General features: G+C 40.2%; 1 protein-coding gene across 1 annotated transcript in view; it reads right to left on the bottom strand.

The window, feature by feature from the left end:
* Positions 1-6307, bottom strand: part of STRA6 (signaling receptor and transporter of retinol STRA6) — a 110768-nt gene extending 104461 nt beyond the window's left edge. The window contains exons 1-3 of the mRNA XM_040413704.1: positions 6208-6307; positions 1658-1785; positions 1470-1536 (exon numbers count right to left, since the gene is read on the bottom strand). Coding sequence (XP_040269638.1) covers positions 1470-1536; positions 1658-1758 — 168 coding nt within the window. The 5' untranslated portion in view covers positions 1759-1785; positions 6208-6307. The remainder of the gene's footprint in view (positions 1-1469; positions 1537-1657; positions 1786-6207) is intronic.
* Between the last annotated feature and the right edge of the window lie 8534 nt (positions 6308-14841).

Genomic DNA, 14841 nt, shown 5'->3' with positions numbered 1-14841 from the left:
CACACTTCTGTCTATGTAAGGTCTCACAATGCATATGAGAGCATATCAGAGCAAAAACCAAGCCATGAGAAGGAAAGAACTGCCTATAGAGCTCAGAGACGGTATTGTGTGGTCAAGGGTACAAAAAATGTCTGCTGCATTGAAAGTTCCCAAGAGCACAATGGCCTCCATAATTCAGAAGAATTATAGAACAATTTTCTGGTCTCATATCTAAGTATCATGTCCGGAGAAAACCAGGCACTGCTCATCACCTGCCCAATACCAGCCGTACAGTGAGTCATGAAGGTGGCTGCATCATGCTGTGGGGATGTTTTTCAGTGGCTGGGACAGGAAGACTGGTCAGGGTTGAGGAAACTCTGAATGGAGTAAAATACAGAGATATTCTTCATGAAAACTCGATCCAGTGTGCTATGGACCTCAGACTGAGCTGATGATTAGTTTTCCAACAAGACATTGACCCTAAGCACACAGCCAAGACAACAAAGGAGTGGCTTATTGACAAGTGAATGTCCTTGAGTGGCCCAGCCAGTGCCCTGCCTTGAACCCAATCGAACATCTATGGAGAGACCTGAAAATGACTGTCCCCATTCAATCTGACAGAACTTGAGAGGATCTTCAGAGAAGATTCAGAATAGAAGAAAATCCCCCAAATCCAGGTGTGCAAACTTTGTGGTGTCATAGAAGACTGAAGGCTGCAATCGCTGCCAAAGATGCATCAGCTAAGTACCGAGTAAAGGGTCTAAATAATAAAGGCAACATTTTGATTTTCCTTTTCGAAAAAGTAGTTAAAATTTCAAGCTTTCTGTTTTCACTTTCTCATTATGGGGCATTGAGTGCAGAATGATGAGGAAAACGTTTTGTATTTTTTTATTTTAACACAAGGCCGCAACATAGCAAAATGTGAAAAAAGTGCAATAGGCATCCTATTACTTTCTGAGGGAAATAAACTTAGCAACTTCCAGCATATCAGGCAAGGTACTATCTCTGTGCTTTCATCACCACATGGATCACATTTCAGTTATACTATGCAAGCAATTACATTTTCTATCTAGGTACATAAACCAAAGCTTTTAATGCATTTAAGCTCATATTCAGATGGAAATATTCTGATCTCATAGGCTAAATTGATCAGAAATTGCAGCTTATATATATCACCTTATATATATCACCGATCCAAGAAAATACATATATACATACTTTTAAATGACTTTATAAAAGAATGGAAAAGTTTTAAAATGCACTCTACACCAGGTGAGAACCATATGGAGTATAGCAGTTGTGGTCACACCTGGGCCCTCGCACAGAGGGGGATCCAAAAATTCCCTCTGTCCTATAGGAGGAGAAAAGTACTATAAATAATGGATGATAATCTGAGGGCTACCATAATGTCCCAGGATATGTAGTTATAAATTTTATATGTGTAAAAAATACAAGAAAAAATTAGGATAGATATAACTTTATACACTCACAGATACAGGTGCGAGGATAAGGTGGTATAATCCATCAGACAATGTTGGGGAACAGGGTAAGATAATTCTAGGAGACAAATAATATAAGTATGATATATCACATGCAGTTGGTTCATTTTAAGCATTTGAATGGTTATGCATAATAATATTAAAAATTCTATCACTACAAAGAGCAAAAGGTTACTTACTCATGAGGTGGAACTGTTGGTTCTTGGGGATCATCAACATACCAGTTATCATAGAGCTGGTCATCTTGTTCAGGTCCAGGACTCCCCTCTAAGCTTGACATATTGCTGCCCACTTACTGCTCCTGTAGCTGGACAAGAAAAACCGTACCTTATATTACCGTGCTCAGCTGACTACCCGGCACAGCATCCTTTTGTTTAGGGGATTATATACATTCCCTCAGGATCAGAAATAGACAGAGGAATAGCAGTAGAAAGTTATGCATGTGATAACAGAGAGACTTATGGTGAACGGTACGGTTTGGAACTAGGAAATGATATTTGTGTCACAGACAAGTCCAAATTTTTGTAGAAGACACTAGGGCCACTCGGTGAGCAGTTATATGTGTGGAGTCCTATGGCACTTACATAATATTAACTTGAACTTTCCCACCCTCTTTCAGATGTGTAATTTCCTTCTACAATGGCAGACCAACAGCTCATTAGTAATTTGAGAGCACTAATTAATACTATGGTCTATGTCACATGCAGACAGATCCTGACAGTGATGTCCTAACAATGACCCTGATTATTCAGGATCACTCATCCTTTTTGATCTGTTATCCTGTTATCATCCAGTTATTAAAGACTTCATTACTTAGATTTAATGGCTGCTGTGTACCTTGGTGCACAGGCCTGCTATAACCCATATACATGTATAACCTGACTTCTCAGTTTTGTTTTGCTTTTGATAATTACCTGGTATGTTAGGTAATTGTGTATAGAGTATCTCAGCTGGAAGTAAATATGTCAGCTAGTCTAGGCTTGCAACTCCATCTGAATCACAGCTTTGGTGCTGTTTCAACTACCTAGTGCACAGTCTCCCAACCAGGGTTCAGCAGAACTGTGATGTTCCTTGGTCAAGGGTTCACCAAAAGTTGCCAGCCACTTATGGTAGGGATGACCAACTGTTTGAAAATGCTTAGCATGGAGGAAGGCAAAGCTGTCAATAACACAAAGCCTGATGAAGCCACACTAGTGGTGATACACGCGGGGCTTGCACTGATCACTCCCCTAGACCTTTAGTCATCATTGGTGACATATTAGTTCCATTTATTAATAAAATGTTCTATTTTGCATTTTTGTAATTAATCTTTTTGGCTGGTTACATTACTTTGTATGTGATTCTTGGATATTTTCTCATATTTATTACTTTGGTCATGATCCCAGGTCACTTTCGCATTTGGCCACTATTTTTTATCATTCTCTTATAGTTATTATTATCCATTTGCCTAGAGTTGTATGATATAATGTTGGAGAGGTGGAATTGGAGATAAATGCTTATTCTGGCCATTCTCCATATGTTTCTGCACTTAGTGGAACTTTTTTTTAAGTAGTTTAAATTTTATAAGTGCTGGTATTTATCTGATGTTTTTGAATAACAGTATTGCCTTAATACTTCCAGTACTCATTGCTTTTAACATGCTTCTCCTATTGTGTTACATGTATTCCATTTTTGGGGTGTGGCAGTTGGACCACTTTACTGCATACATAGCTGTGCCTGCCCAGAGATGGAAAACTGATTTCAGCCTGTTTGAATATGCTTGGCAGGGGGTTGATAAAGCCATCAACAACACTAAGCCTTTATATGGTAGGGGTTGGAGAAGTCATTTTATGAGATGGGACATTATTCAGGTGTTCCCACATGGTTAAAAGGATAGGAATTACTGGTTACATTCGGTAATTATCACCTTCAAGACCATTTATATTTATTGTGTTATTTGTACTGTGCTTAGTGTAAGGCAGTTTTGACTTGAGACTGTGGCTCCCAAACTCATACATACCAAAACTCCTTTAGGTTAGCATCTATAAATTCCTATACTTTATCTTTTAGACTGCCCTAGATGTTGTCTACCCTTACATGTAAATTGTAGCTGATAAACCCAATGTCTGATAATCCAGGCATCTAGAGGTCCTATTAAATAATGATGGACCAAGTGAGTTTGTTGGGAAATTTAAAAGAAAAAATTAAAAGAAAAAAAGTGCCCAAAAAGCCCACTCAGCCAATCACTGGTTGAGATAGGTAAACACTAAAGCTTTTATTACACTGACATATCATCGCTAATAAGCGCTTGTATGAACATTCATTAGCGGTGATCTCACATTGTAATAGTGCCGCCGATTACCCGATGAATGAGCAAACGCTTTAGCCAATAATTGACTGGACAGAAAAAGCAGAGCAGCAGGGACTGGGGCAGCAGAGTATTGGTAGAAGTGAGCACCAAATCTTTGTGTAAAAACTTTTGGCCCCTTTTATAAAAAACAATCTCCCTAGAAGATTCCTTTAAAGGAAGGATTGACCATTTATATTGCTATGAATTTGGTATACCGATTTCTGATTGTGACATACTGTAGATGTTACATCATATTTACAATGAACATGCCTGTAATACCCTTTTAGTTAAAATTACTAAGAATCAGTACCCACTTCCATTGATTGCACACTACTACCATTTTGTCACTGCACTGTCCCGGCTACTTCGTGTCCCAGCTCAACACAGTCGGGAATACTAGGAATGGCCTACTCAGCGAAACAGTGGCTGAGGTAAGTAACCAGTAAGGCCAGTGACTGACTAAGCAGGCCTTTCCTGCTCTACCTGGGACAGGAAATGAAGACTGGAGGACTGGAGCAAAGGGGGTATCAGTAGAAGTGAGCACCGATTCTTCGTTATTTTTTAAAACATTTGGCCCCCTTTAAAAAATATATATATCTCCCTAGGAAACCCTTTAACAGAACATTTGAACATTTATATTGCTATGGATTTGGTATACAGGTAGAAGTGAGCACCAATTCTTTATTTATTTAAAAAAACAAAAAACTTTTGAACCCTTTTTTAAATAAAAATCTCTCTAGAAAATCCCTTTAAAGGAACGTTTTAACATTTATATTGCTATGAATTTGGTATACTGTTTGCATGATTTCTGATTAAAAGTGAAAGAGATGTTACATTATATTCACAATGAACATACCCGTGTTACCCTTCTTAGTCTTTTGGTATAGACTTAAATTTTTAGATTACAACCAATCAAATCCTGTCATATGCTTGCTAGTAATAACAGACCCAAGACCCATTAATGCTTTGAAATAACAATGTCCTATGTGTTCCCATTGGTACCATTTGTGAATAAGTCAGACATTTTTTTTGGAGCATATGAGCTTTGCAGTAACCATTGTAATGGATTTCACTTTCTAAACTACAGTAAATGAATGACCCTCTTATGCTGTATCCACATTTGCTCAGGATTTTGTACAATGCTGTTCACATGGAGACTCATGACTACTATGAGGTGATGTAATTTGTACTATATCAGTGCTTCAGAATCCTAACTGTGTGGGATTTGTTATCCCTGAATGTCTGCTAATGCTACCATAGACCGGCTTCCCTATATCTCATCAGTAATGTACTGGTAGCCATTCTGGAATTGAATGGCCAATTATTTGTGAATTCATGAGTTACCTTTATATTACCCCTATCTATCACCACTAGGGAGCATTCCCCCTACTATTTATTGACATCCCTCCCCTCCTTGTGGGGTGAAAGTGGTGTGAGGCTTTTAATAAAATGGGTTATAATTCTTTCAAGCACTGAATGTTAGGGTGAGAGGCCATCAGAGGTGGGGGGAGGATATAGAGTGTGAAGGTTTAAAGAATACTAATAGAAGACAAGAAACTGGAAACATGTTAGCTAAAGTAATTATTAATAATGGTTCATATTAACGTGACCTGACATTTTGAGTGGTATACTAGAATTGTAATGTCAACCACATCATTCAAAATAAAAAGCCATACTATATAAGTATATGACATAGGGCATTGCATACAATAGTAGATCAACATGCATATAACAGCAAAAAAAAGAATGAATGAAAATTAAATACAGTCTTGCAATGTTATTGGTCTTGCCCGTCTCTGGCTGTTTGGTATACAGTATAATACAATATACTAATATAAAATGTTGACAGCTCCTGTGCCCCTCTGCACTCAAAGACATGCAAACAAACTATGCCAGGCAATAATAGATAAAGGAATAATTCATTTTGTCCATCGAAACATGACACTAAACACTTGTAATTATGTCACTGGAGTCATATTTCCATGTTTGCCAGTAATCAAGTTGCCATCATTTTGCACATGGATGTCCAAACAGGTACAACGTTAATCTCATTGGCTGTGCTGACCTGCTTCCTCTTGTGACTACTGTTCTGGGTCTTTAGGTTTCTTATTCTGTCTCAAGTTACAATTAACTGTATGTTTGTGAACCCAGACAATAGCTAAAGTTAATACAGCTGGTTAGTTACCTGCCAAATCACTGTTTTAGACCTTAATCTTAGAACATCCTGAAAAGTTTCTAATAATCTCTGGCATGAGCCACAATAGGACAGAAAGGTCACCCTTACCCTACTGTACTCTTCCTCGTAGACAGTGAATAACCTCTGTGCCTGCATCCACTTTTTTTTTATATTTTTTAGGATTTGAATATGAATCCACCTGCCAAAAAAAAAAAAAGACAAACCTTTTGTCCTAAGGTGGATGAGGCCCTCCCTGTATGCTGCAGGTGCTGGAGCAGCAGAGACACCTGTATCCGGAAAGAAGAAAAATATGTACACGCTCTCCTTACTCCTCTGGTCTGGAAGTGATGGTGGGGGGGGGGATTTATCTGAGATGAGGAGGTGGGGGAGAGCGCCCTGACAGAGCAGGCAAAGTTCAGTGGGAGGGGGGAGAACTTTACACCCCGCACAGCAAGAAGGTAGTGGATGTTATCCAAGAAAAGGGGGTGTGGATGTTGGTAGTGGGACTCATAAGACTACATCAGCAGCATTAGTAACTTCCTGACATACCTCGAGTCTTTGTGCAACCCGTAGAAACATTTTATTGTATACCTGAATCTTGTCCTTTTGATCCATCTGATCCTGTGATTGTAGCTGAGTAATGCAGTCTCGCCGTGGTGGTTAATAGAACACTGTGTTCATTAACCACTTATTACACGTCTATTGGTTTGCTGCATAATTGTGGCTTTTTGCTTCTGTTAGGAACCTCGTTTAGGAATCTCCAAGTCATTGAACTTTATATGAATGAATCCCTGAAATCTGCTCAAGAGGCTTCTGTACTTACCTACATGGAGCAAGTTTACCTCCTTCCCCCTCTGTGGTTGGACTCCATGTAAATATACAAAAGAGTACCTGGGGTTGTGGTCCTTGACATCCGGTCTTATAGTTCTGTATTTCTCTCATAAATGTCACAGCTGTCAGCGCATTCACCCTGCAGCTGCTGTTCACAGATTCTATCCTATCCATGGCAGAAATACTATGCTGCCATGGCTTGTACTGTGTAGAAGTTTTGTTCCAATGATTGATACAAAGCAAAGTACAGTATATAGCAGAGAGACTATGCCTGAGCTCTGTAATCTCCAAAGTAATAAAACCCCAGTGCTAAATGTAAAGCAAACAGACTTCTGATGCTGGAAGAAGAGTTAACCCTTAAAGTCCCCTTTAAATATGAACTAATCTATGCCTTACTGTATGAAAATAGATATAGTGAAGCCTCTTTGATACCACCACCCAAAATGGAATGGGAATGTGGTCTTCTGAAAGAAGATGGTCAGTATACATACTATATCTTAGAATTGAAAATCTGTCATTGGAAATCTGGTCTGGATAAGGAGGTGGTCTTCTGGAGAGGTTATACAGTATCATCCAATACAATTATTTATCAGAACTCACCTGCAGAAATACTCAGAGGCATCTGTGCCACAAAACAAGGATTGGCTGTTCTTTACCCATCTTAAAATGTCCATTTTCCACCTCATATCTATATTGCAGATCGGGAGCCATAAAGCAATTGACAACCTATCATCACACCATACATCTCTGTTTCTAGACCAAGCCTACTCTGCCAGCCTCTTAAACTCGATATATGTGGAAAAAGTTGTATTATTAATGTGAACTGGATACTTTATGAATGTTCTGCTTGAGTCATAAACAGTAGATCTGAGAGAGCCACAATCTGTTCCATGAGTGATCTGTGATTAGTAACAACAGCTTGGATACAGGGAGGAGGATGTAGCCTGAAATCTAACACCTGTCTTATCATTGGCTCAGTCTGACGCTGCAACTCGTCCTCTTCAGATAGGCTGCTATGTATAAAATCAAGCTCACCATGAATTCTGTGCATGGAGATCTAATATTTGAGATAGAATGAATGCAAAGGACAGACAGGAGATTCACCGACAGACATATTTAAGGACATTTAATTTCAGCGGACCTCTGGAATAAGAAATGTATGTGCATTGTTAGATGACAGGGATTGATCTTTTGATGATATGGGAGGACTGGCCATAGACCCTACAGGAAAATTTGCCAGAGGCCCAATGCCCAGGGGGACGCCCAAGCCCTCCTCAAGACACAAACCTGGTACATTACAATCTGATGCTCTAAGCATTAATTAATGCTAGGACCATCAGGAACCTATGCACATGACCTAATAAAATATCTAGGAGGGAAGGAATTTACTGAACTGACTAGCAATGGAGACATCCTCTTATAGTATCATGGTGGAATTCAGTGAGCTCTTTAGAATGACCCATTCTGCATCAAGCCTGGAGTGGGAAGGTGCCAGAGGCAAGGATAGTAGTAGTAGTCTGGACTGTGGCTGTAATCCCACTCTGGCGCTCCCTGGGGCCCAAGGACAGTAAGGAGGGGGTGCACCATATTGCCCGGAGCACACCCTAGTGAGAGGTCTCTCCTGCCCAATGTAAGGTAGGGTGCAGTTGGTGTTAGGGTTGTGATGAGGTGCAGGGCAGGGATCTGAGGTTTGGGTGGAGGTAAATGGAGACAGAGAGCAGCTGCCAAATTGAACTATTAACCAGTACTTTGCTGAAAGTTTCTAGAGTATCTACATCAATTACTGGTAAATGCAGGCACTGTTCTTGTTAACAGTTTCAATAAACTTCCATCTGAACAAAGAGAATTAATAGCCTGGTGGTGCAACATTCTCCCAAAATGTGGTTCTACAATGCCCACTGCAGAGTTATTTTTGTAATCTGTCAATCTCTGATATGACTAGGGTCCTTAGGTCTTTATACCTAGTCTAAATGTTGTAAAGTCCATAGGCCAAAATGCTACAGACACTACACACTGATCAGTATGGATGCTTAACCTTCAATGAAGTTGCTTTCAATACACTCAATATGGATGGGTTGCTGGGCGTTTCTCTTAGGACTCAATTTCTTGTCTGTATTTCCACACAGGAATCAGGTTCCTGCAAGCTAATCACTGCTCAGACGCCAACAGACTCTCTTGAAGGAGAACAAGTCCCAATGCTTTTCCCCATAACTACATAGGACCATGCTGGACTCATGAACCCATATTGAGCAGAGATTTAAATAAAAGAAATACAAGTTACTGTGAATCTTTTTCAACAAAAAAATAAAATTATATATACAGTTGCAAGAAAAAGTATGTGAACCCTTTGGAATGATATGGATTTCTGCACAAATTGGTCATAAATTGTGATCTGATCTTCATCTAAGTCACAACAATAGACAATCACAGTCTGGTTAAACTAATAACACACAAAGAATTAAATGTTACCATGTTTTTATTGAACACACCATGTAAACATTCACAGTGCAGGTGGAAAAAGTATATGAACCCTTGGATTTAATAACTGGTTGAACCTCCTTTGGCAGCAATAACTTCAACCAAACGTTTCCTGTAGTTGCAGATCAGACGTGCACAACGGTCAGGAGTAATTCTTGACCATTCGTCTTTACAGAACTGTTTCAGTTCAGCAATATTCTCGGGATGTCTGGTGTGAATCACTTTCTTGAGGTCATCCCACAGCATCTCAATCGGGTTGAGGTCAGGACTCTGACTGGGCCACTCCAGAAGGCATATTTTCTTCTGTTTAAGCCATTCTGTTGTTGATTTACTTCTATGCTTTGGGTCGTTGTCCTGTTGCAACACCCATCTTCTGTTGCGCTTCAGCTGGTGGACAGATGGCCTTAAGTTCTCCTGCAAAATGTCTTGATAAACTTGGGAATTCATTTTTTCCTTCGATGATAGCAATCCGTCCAGGCCCTGACGCAGCAAAGCAGCCTCAAACCATGATGCCCCCACCACCATACTTCACAGTTGGGATGAGGATTTTATGTTGGTGTGCTGTGCCTCTTTTTCTGCACACATAGTGTTGTGTGTTTCTTCCAAGCAACTCAACTTTGGTTTCATCTGTCCACAGAATATTTTTTGGACAGCAGTGGCTTCCTCTGTGGTATCCTCCAATGAAATCCATTCTTTTTTAGTGTTTTACGTATCGTAGATTCGCTAACAGGGATGTTAGCATATGCCAGAGACTTTTGTAAGTCTTTAGCTGACACTCTAAGTAAGATTCTTCTTCACCTCATTGAGCAGTCTGCGCTGTGCTCTTGCAGTCATCTTTACAGGACGGCCACTTCTAGGGAGAGTAGCAACAGTGCTGAACTTTCTTCATTTATAGACAATTTGTCTTACCCTGGACTGATGAACAGCAAGGCTTTTGGAGATACTTTTATGACTCTTTCCAGCTTTATGCAAGTCAACAATTCTTAATCGTAGGTCTTCTGAGAGCTCTTTTGTGCGAGGCATCATTCACATCAGGCAATGCTTCTTGTGAAAAGCAAACCCAGAAATGGTGTGTGTTTTTTATAGGGCAGGGGGCTGTAACCAACACCTCCAATCTCATCTCATTGATTGGACTCCAGTTGGCTGACACCTCACTCCAACTAGGTCTTGGAGATGTCATTAGTCTAGGGGTTCACATACTTTTTCCACCTGCACTGTGAATGTTTAGATGGTATGTTCAATAAAAACATGGTAACATTTAATTCTTTGCGTGTTATTAGTTTAAGCAGACTGTGATTGTATATTGTTGTGACTTAGATGAAGATCAGATCACATTTTATGACCAATTTTTGCAGAAATCCATATAATTCCAAAGGGTTCACATACTTTTTCTTGCAACTGTATATACACTCACCTAAAGAATTATTAGGAACACCTGTTCTATTTCTCATTAAAAATGCAATTATCTAGTCAACCAACCACATGGCAGTTGCTTCAATGCATTTAGGGGGGTGCTCCTGGTCAAGACAATCTCCTGAACTCCAAACTGAATGTCAGAATGGGAAAGAAAGGTTGATTTAAGCAATTTTGAGCGTGGCATGGTTGTTGGTGCCAGACGGGCCGGTCTGAGTATTTCCACAATCTGCTCAGTTACTGGGATTTTCACGCACAACCATTTTCTAGGGTTTACAAAGAATGGTGTGAAAAGGGAAAAACATCCAGTATGCGGCAGTCTTGTGGGCAAAAATGCCTTGTGGATGCTAGAGGTCAGAGGAGAATGGGCCGACTGATTCAAGTTGATAGAAGAGCAACGTTGACTGAAATAACCACTCGTTACAACCCAGGTATGCAGCAAAGCATTTGTGAAGCCACAACACGCACAACCTTGAGGCGGATGGGCTACAACAGCAGAAGACCCCACGGGTACCACCCATCTCCACTACAAATAGGAAAAAAGAGGCTACAATTTGCACGAGCTCACCAAAATTGGACTGTTGAAGACTGGAAAAATGTTGCCTGGTCTGATGAGTCTCGATTTCTGTTGAGGACATTCAAATGGTAGAGTCCGAATTTGGCGGTAACAGAATGAGAATATGTATCCATCCTCTGATGGCTACTTCCAGCAGGATAATGCACCATGTCACAAAGCTCGAATCATTTCAAATTGGTTTCTTGAACATGGACAATGAGTTCACTGTACTAAAATGGCCCCCACAGTCACCAGATCTCAACCAATAGAGCATCTTTGGGATGTGGTGGAACGGGAGCTTCGTGCCCTGGATGTGCATCCCTCAAATCTCCATCAACTGCAAGATGCTATCCTATCAATATGGGCCAACATTTCTAAAGAATGCTATCAGCACCTTGTTGAATCAATGCCATGTAGAATTAAGGCAGTTCTGAAGGCAAAAGGGGTTCCAACACCGTATTAGTATGGTGTTCCTAATAATTCTTTAGGTGAGTTTATATATATATATATATATATATATATTTTTTTTTTTGTGCAGCTTTCCCTGCTCTATGACATACTGCCAATAGGACTGCAGTAGACTCCTAAACTCATAGATTACATATCAGCTATTATTACATTTATCATTTGGATTTGTAATAATAATAAACACAGCGAGATAAAATAAAATAAATGCATAAAATTTCATAAAATACATTGCTGACTTTAAAATAGAACGTAAACATTCAGAAACATCATAGTCACACAGCCCGGTCCTGAAAAAAGAAATTGTCAGCAGTCTGGATTCGAAGAAGTGTTTACATCTACGAGCTGCAATTAATGACATATTACGCTTGCTAGTTTATTAACTTAGACTTTGACAGTTGATAAGAATAGTTCTGTTCCCTGTAATCAGCTGTTAAATCCGACAATATGAGCAGACCTTCCCTGACTTTGATGAAAGCTAGATTCCTTCTATTGATATACTCATGATACATTGATCTTCTTGGGAATACACTAGAATTTCAAACTTAACCCCATAAGAACTAGTGTTGATCACGAATATTCAAATTTTTAATTTTTATCGCGTATATAGGTACTTCGAAAATTCGCGAATATTTCGAATATAGTGATATATATTCGTAATTTCGAATATTCAATTTTTTTTTAATCAGTACACATGATCCCTCCCTGCTTCTAGCTTGTGGGCCAATGAGAAGGCTGCAATATATTTGACTTTAGGAGTAGTGTTGTTTGCGAATTTTCGTAATGCAAATTTTTGTAATGCAAACTTTTATTGCAAATTTTTCAACTTACAACTATTAGACAAAGAAGATTATAGCACTACACTCACCTAAAGAATTATTAGGAACACCATACTAATACGGTGTTGGACCCCCTTTTGCCTTCAGAACTGCCTTAATTCTACGTGGCATTGATTCCACAAGGTGCTGATAGCATTCTTTAGAAATGTTGGCCCATATTGATAGGATAGCATCTTGCAGTTGATGGAGATTTGAGGGATGCACATCCAGGGCACGAAGCTCCCGTTCCACCACATCCCAAAGATGCTCTATTGAGTTGAGATCTGGTGACTGTGGGGGCCATTTTATTACAGTGAACTCATTGTCATGTTCAAGAAACCAATTTGAAAAGATTCGAGCTTTGTGACATGGTGCATTATCCTGCTGGAAGTAGCCATCAGAGGATGGATACATGTTCTCATTCTGTTTACGCCAAATTCGGAATCTACCATTTGAATGTCTCAACAGAAATCGAGACTCATCAGACCAGGCAACATTTTTCCAGTCTTTAACAGTCCAATTTTGGTGAGCTCGTGCAAATTGTATCCTCTTTTTCCTATTTGTAGTGGAGATGAGTGGTACCCGGTGGGGTCTTCTGCTGTTGTAGCCCATCCGCCTCAAGGTTGTGCGTGTTGTGGCTTTACAAATGCTTTGCTGCATACCTCGGTTGTAACGAGTGGTTATTTCAGTCAACGTTGCTCTTCTATCAGCTTGAATCAGTCGGCCCATTCTCCTCTGACCTCTAGCATCCACAAGGAATTTTTGCCCACAGGACTGCCGCATACTGGATGTTTTTCCCTTTTCACACCATTCTTTGTAAACCCTAGAAATGGTTGTGCGTGAAAATCCCAGTAACTGAGCAGATTGTGAAATACTCAGACCGGCCCGTCTGGCACCAACAACCATGCCACGCTCAAAATTGCTTAAATCACCTTTCTTTCCCATTCTGACATTCAGTTTGGAGTTCAGGAGATTGTCTTGACCAGGAGCAACCCCCTAAATACATTGAAGCAACTGCCATGTGATTGGTTGACTAGATAATTGGATTAATGAGAAATAGAACAGGTGTTCCTAATAATTCTTTAGGTGAGTGTATATTAGCTAAATTGCTCTATATTGTTTTTTTTTTTCGAATATTCGCTATATTGCTATAACTTAGTTTTTTCGAATATTCGTAATATTCTAAAACAAGAATATATACCAATATAGCGAATATTCGAAAAAAATAAAATAATATAGAGCAATTAGCAAATATAGTGCTATAATCTTCTTTGTCTAATAGTTGTAATTTTTTTCTCATCTGAAATTCAGATTGGAAAAAAATTACAACTATAAAAAAAAAAGATTATAGCACTTTATTAGCTAAATTGCTCTATATTCGTTTTTTTTCGAATATTCGCTATATTGCTATATATTCTTGTTTTAGAATATTACGAATATTCGAAAAACAAAGTTATAGCAATATAGCGAATTTCAGGGGCGTAGCTAGAAATGCATGGGCCCCATAGCAAAAAAAATGTATGGGCCCCCCCCCCCCCCCCCATAACAGTGTCCCTGACAGTGACTGACCCCCAACAGGGGGTGGAGGCCGACAACTATTGTAAGACGGACCCCGCGTTCCTTATGTAAGTGAGCTTAAAGGGAACCTGTCACCAAAAAATCACTTATTAAGCTGTTAATAGTACCTTATAGTGCTGCATAGAAGTTTCCTAATGCACTTTTTCTTCATTTAGCCTCCTTGAGAAATCGATGTTTTATTCAGTCGCTGCCCCCTGCTTCAAGTCAGGTTTGAAGTCAAGAGGGCAGCGGCCTAGGCGTCTCCAATCCTGCTCTCCCCGCCTCCCGCCGCCTTTATTGACACGCCGGATCTCAGTGCCAGGACCGCGCTCCCATCCCGCATGCGCAGTAAAGCGCTGCTGTATCCTGTAGCGCGATCCCGGCTCCGGCTCGTACACTCAGCCGGCTTCAGTTTCGCTACTGCGCATGCGCCCGCCAGCCTTACATACTAGCGCAGTTACAGAAGATGCTGGGCGCATGCGCAGTAGCGAAACTGAAGCCGGCTGAGTGTACGAGCCGGAGCCGGGATCGCGCTACAGGCTACAGCAGCCCTTTACTGCGCATGAAGGCTGGGAGCGCGGTCCCGGCACTGAGATCCGGCGTGTCAATAAAGGCGGCGGGGAGAGCAGGATTGGAGACGCCTAGGCCGCTGCCGCCTTGACTTCAAACCTGACTTGAAGCAGGGGGCAGCGACTGAATAAAACATCGATTTCTCAAGGAGGCTAGATGCGGCTAAATGA

Source organism: Bufo bufo, chromosome 1 (genome assembly GCF_905171765.1).
Source record: "Bufo bufo chromosome 1, aBufBuf1.1, whole genome shotgun sequence".
NCBI classification, from domain to species: domain Eukaryota; kingdom Metazoa; phylum Chordata; class Amphibia; order Anura; family Bufonidae; genus Bufo; species Bufo bufo.
The sequence above is the reverse complement of the archived record's forward strand: the minus strand, read 5'-3'. Positions and strand labels throughout refer to the sequence as shown.